Source organism: Mustela nigripes, chromosome 8, assembly GCF_022355385.1.
Source record: "Mustela nigripes isolate SB6536 chromosome 8, MUSNIG.SB6536, whole genome shotgun sequence".
Taxonomy (NCBI): domain Eukaryota; kingdom Metazoa; phylum Chordata; class Mammalia; order Carnivora; family Mustelidae; genus Mustela; species Mustela nigripes.
The window spans coordinates 21,941,482-21,946,743 of NC_081564.1; the positions used below are offsets into that span (position 1 = coordinate 21,941,482).

At 44.6% G+C, this 5,262-nt stretch overlaps 1 protein-coding gene across 2 annotated transcripts in view; it reads left to right on the top strand.

The window, feature by feature from the left end:
• Positions 1–1,584, top strand: part of NEFH (neurofilament heavy chain) — an 8,739-nt gene extending 7,155 nt beyond the window's left edge. Inside the window, exon 4 of one of the 2 annotated variants that reach the window (XM_059408773.1) lies at positions 1–1,584. This exon is cut by the window's left edge and continues 931 nt beyond it. In XM_059408773.1, the coding sequence (XP_059264756.1) occupies positions 1–966 (966 nt within the window). In that variant the 3' untranslated portion in view covers positions 967–1,584. The other variant, XM_059408774.1, reaches the window with a different exon arrangement.
• The last annotated feature ends 3,678 nt before the right edge of the window (positions 1,585–5,262 follow it).

Sequence of the window (5,262 nt, forward strand, 5' to 3'; positions counted from 1 at the left end):
AAGTCCCCAGAGAAGGCCAAGTCCCCAGTGAAGGAAGAGGCCAAGTCACCTGAGAAGGCCAAGTCTCCAGTGAAGGAGGAGGCCAAATCCCCAGAGAAGGCCAAGTCCCCAGAAAAGGCCAAGTCTCCAGTGAAGGAAGAGGCTAAGTCCCCTGAGAAGGCTAAGGCTCTTGATGTTAAGTCCCCAGAAGCCAAGACTCCAGCAAAGGAAGAAGTAAGGTCCCCTGCTGACATCAAATCTCCCGAAAAGGCAAAAAGCCCTGTCAAGGAGGAGGTCAAGTCCCCAGAGAAGGTCAAATCTCCTGTGAAAGAAGAGACCAAGACTCCTGAGAAAGAGGTCACAAAGAAGGAAGAGGCAAAGTCCCCCATAAAGGAGGAAGAGAAACCCCAAGAAGTGAAAGTCAAAGAGCCCCCAAAGAAGGCAGAGGAAGAGAAAGCCACACCAAAAGCTGAGGAGAAGAAAGACAGCAAAAAAGATGAGGTGCCAAAGGAGGCTCCAAAACCTGAGGTCCAGGACAAGAAGGAACCAGCTGTGGAGAAACCCAAAGAATCCAAAGGTGAAGCCAAGAAAGAGGCTGAAGATAAGAAAAAAGCAGTGACCCCAGAGAAGGAGGCTCCTGCCAAGGTAAAGGAAGAGGCCAAACCCAAAGAGAAGGCTGAGGTGGCCAAGAAGGAGCAAGATGATGCCAAGGCCAAAGAACCTAGCAAAGTGGCAGAGAAGGAGCCAGAAAAGCCAAAGAAGGAAGAGACGCTGGCAGCACCTGAAAAAAAAGATGTCAAGGAGGCCAAGAAGCCTGAGGAGAAACCCAAAGCAGAGGCCCAAGCCAAAGAAGAGCCGAGCAAAGAGGCCCCCACACCTGGCAAAGCCAAGACAGAAAAGGCTGAGAAATCCTCTAGCACAGACCAGAAAGACAGCAGGCCTGCAGAGAAGGCCACGGAAGATAAGGCTTCCAAGGCAGAGAAATAAGGCAGGGAGAAAGGACTCCAGAACAGCCAAAGAAACTCAGGAGGGCCCAGGAGCTCAAGGGTCAACATAACAAATTTTCATTTTTTTCTCCCTTTCTTTATATAAGAAAAAACTCTGCTTAGGTGATGGGGCCCTTCTTTACCAAACAGGAATTTCTATTAGCAATAGGTTAGCAAGAGAGGGTATTCCCAGTCCCCAGCCCTACACCCCAAACTCTCCGCAGGCGATGGACAGTTATGTTATGATAGCTTACGTAGCCGAATGTGATATATGCCGAATGCCATATGTAAACACTTGACTATAAAAACTGACCCCCTCCTTTCCAAATAAGTGCATTTATTACCTGTATGTGCAATTGACAGATGATCGCAATAATGAATGAGCAGTTAGAAACACATTATGCTTGAGATGTCTTAACCTATTCCTGAATGCCTTCTGTTTTCCAAAGGAGTGGCTGAGCCCTTGCCCAGAGCTCTCTATCCTGGAAGAGCTGGAGCAGGTGGGGCTGGGCACTGGCCACTGAATCATGCCAGGGCGCACTTTTCCACTGAAGTCCACTTTCAATTGCTTCTGTGCAATAAAACCAAGTGCTTATAAAATGAGTATGTTTCTGCTGTTATTTATTCTCTGCTCCCCAGCAGGCTGGGGAGCAGGCCAAAGGGAAGTCTAGATGTCCTACTCAAGGTCGCAGAGGACTGAGTGAGCATCAGAGGTCCCGTGCAGGTATGGGACCAGTTAACGTGGCCTCTCTCGGGCTGTTTCCGGGACACAAATCATGTGCTAGGTGCTTTATCTTTATGATTTTGTAGCTAGGTGGCCTGGCACATGGTTTCTCAGTGTGGTTTGTGGATCACCTATATTAACATCGTCTGGGAGCCATAAGAAATGCAGATTCCTTGATTCCATCCTAGACAATTGAATCAAAATCTGAGGCGTAGGTCTGGGAAAGTACATGCTTTACCAACTCCCGTTTGATTCTGATGCACACTGAAGCCTGGGAATGGGTGAGTTCCTGTGGATATTAAATAGTCTATTTATAGAGCTCTACTACATCCTCTTTTGTAAGGAGGGGTGAGCCTTCTGAATAAGGGGCCATAGGAGGCTAATTCACCTGTTGTGAAGACTACTACAGTCATCGCCATTGGGAACAATGTCAGTAGTCCCTTAATAGGATTCTAATATACTTCAGAGATGATTTTGAAAGCTGTATTTTTGTGAATTTATGTGAATTTGCTCTAAAATTCTTGTGTGGCTTCCAACCTTGTGTTTGATTTTAGCACTTTTCCTGGGAATTGCTTCTTTCCCTGCTCCAGCCAGGTGGTTCTCAGAGTCACCATGTTTTCTAATTGCCCTGTACCACTAGTCACTGGTGATTGATCCAAGAATGGCCACTCGATTCCAGATGAGCCAATGAGAACTCTTGGGATTTCAAACTTAGACCAGATTGACTGTCCATTTTCTCCTTGTTGGGGGTAGGTGAATAAGGGAATCAGTAGCTATGGGCCACCATTTTTCCATCCTTGTGGAAAAGTTTGTCTGTGAGAAAGCGAGATGGACCGAGACAAGATACTTAGAGAATTATTGTAGATTTCAGGTCCTTGATCATGATGTTCCTTTCCATGGCTTATTGGCCATTCTTTGAGCTGATAAAGTTTTACCAAAGCTCATTTAGGATATGGCTCTGTCATATGCAACTGGAAGGGTTCTGATAACATAGTGACTGGGGGCATCTGGGTGGCTCAGTCGTTAAGCGTCTGCCTTTGGCTCAGGTCATGATCCTGGGCTCCTGGGATCGAACCCCCCCATCGGGCTCCCTGCTGGGCAGGGAGCCCGCTTCTCCCTCTCCCACTCTCCTTGCTTGTGTTCCCTCTTTCACTGTGTTTTTCTCTGCCAAATAAATCAAGTCTTTAAAAAAGTAATGAAGTGACTGAGGGGGGATGGTAACTATGCTGGAAACCAAATGGTCTACTTGGGACTCTCTCTGGCCCTCTCCATCCCTCCCCCATTCTCTCTCTGTCTCAAATAAATAAATCTAAAAAATAACAAAAGCAATGAATATGGATTATACCAAAAAGTAAGATAAATATAAGGGGAAGATGGGGAAAGGAAAAATGGAGTGTATAATTGATCAAAAACACTCATCTCTCATACCAGTCTGGAGAAAATGCTTAAAATCGATAAAAGAAAGGACTGAGAAACTACCAGACTAGAGGAGACTAAGGAGACATGATGACTCAGTGCAATGTGGTATCCTGCACTGACTTCTAGAACATCAGTGGAAAAAGCAGTGAACTACAAATGCAATCTGTCATTCAGTTAAGAGCAATGTACCAGTATTAATCTCTTTGTTCTGACAAATACATGATCACACAGGTGTGAATATTATAAGGAATTGGGAGAGGGTATTCAGGAACTTACTATGCTGCCTTTGCAACTTTTCAGTAAATTTAAAATTACTTCAAAATATAAAATCTTAAAAAAAAAATAAGGGAGTGGGAGAACCTGACTGGCTCAGTCAATGGAGCATGTGTGACTCTTGATCTTGGGGTTGTGAGTTCAAGGCTAATGTTGGGTATAGAGATTACTTAAAAATAAAATCTTAAGAAAATATAAATAAAATTACTTCAAAATAAATTCTTTTAAAAAGTGTTGTATCAATCAATGTATGCCTGGGTGGCTCAGCTGGTTTAAGTGTCTGGCTCTTGGTTTTGGCTTAGGTCAGACATGGTCTCAGGGTCCTGGGATGGAGCGGGTATTGGGCTCTGCGCTCAGCATGGAATCTGCTGGAGATTATCTCCTTCTCCCTCACCCTCTGATCACACTCTCTCAAATAAATAAAATCTTTTAAAAAAATTGGTATGTCAAGAAATTGCACAGGACTAAAAACAAAGTAAATAGGATATCAGAACCTAAGACCTGGAGTTGAAGGTAAAGTAGACGAAGGTCAGGAAAAGGCAAAGGCCCCTATGTGTCATTATAAGCAGATCATAACCAGTCAAAGCCAACAGGCCCCAAACAGCTTCCAGCCCAATCTCCTTATATAGATGAGGAAACTGAGGCCAGAGGGGCAGGAGCCTGTCTAAAGCCTACTTGGTTGCAGAGTTCACTTTCCTATTTGTTCTATACAGAAAATATGAATAACCTGGATATTAATTTTTTAGAGTCTTATTTTTTAAAAATTGCTCTCAGTGACCCTTATTTAGAAATTTTATACTTTCTCAGTTTTGAAATCACAGGGAAGACATGATAGGCAGTAGAAATACAAGGGCTCTTCAATATCTCTGATTCAACCAATGTCCACAGGAGAAAAGAAGGGGCTTGTCTAGATTAGAACCCAAGCCATCAGCTTTGGTACCATCATATCAGCACTTTCCAAGGACTAGATGCTTGGCTGCACATTTTATATCTATAGTCTAACAACAGCCCGATGAAATGAACACTACTGAACCTGCATTTCTCCATCGAGAAAACTGAGGTTCGGAGAGTGACTTTGCCTGAAGTCCCAGAGCCAGTTAAGATTTGGAGCCTGGATTTAAATTTGAATCTGTCTGAACAGGGAAGCCCGGGCTCCCTTTCTTTGTCATTCTGCGTCCTGACATATTCCACGGCCACCCCAGACCAGACGCTGTAGGTATTTGGAATGTGAAAAGCCCCAGCCTTCCACAGTGGTGTCATTCTCATGGTGACCCCATGTGGCACAGGGAGGGCAGGAGGATCTTGCCCCGCCATTTCTCCTCTTTGCCCTAAGTGGGCATGCTCCCAGGGCTGTAGGCAGGATTAGCCGGCCAGATACCAACTAGGACTAACTTTAACTATCTGCCAAACAAAATAATTCTCCCTCTGGGAGGATAACAAACCTTAGGAAAAACGAATAGAGTCAATTTACTAAGAAATTGCTTGTCAGATGTCAAGGGCCTGGGGGATACAGACAATACATGGAAAGGAGCTGACTGCTTTGGGATGTGCCTTTCCTGTGAACTAGCTCTTGGCTCAGCAAACATAGTTGGGTTGATGAAAAACATCCTTCATTTTTTTTTCCCCCCAGGGAAACTGTTTCAGAAAGGCTAGGTTAGGCCCTGACTATGATAATAAACAACGCATATCTCAGTGGTTTAGTCCAAAGAAAGCATCTTTCTCATGCACGCTACACACCCAGTCTGCATTGGCATGGGTCTCTGTTCATAGTGGTCACTCAAGAACCAAGTAAATAGGTGATCCATCTGGATCCAGGTTTCCAGGCTCATGGAGGCAGGGGAGAGAGAACGAGACAAACTATGCACAGGCTCTTAAAAGTCC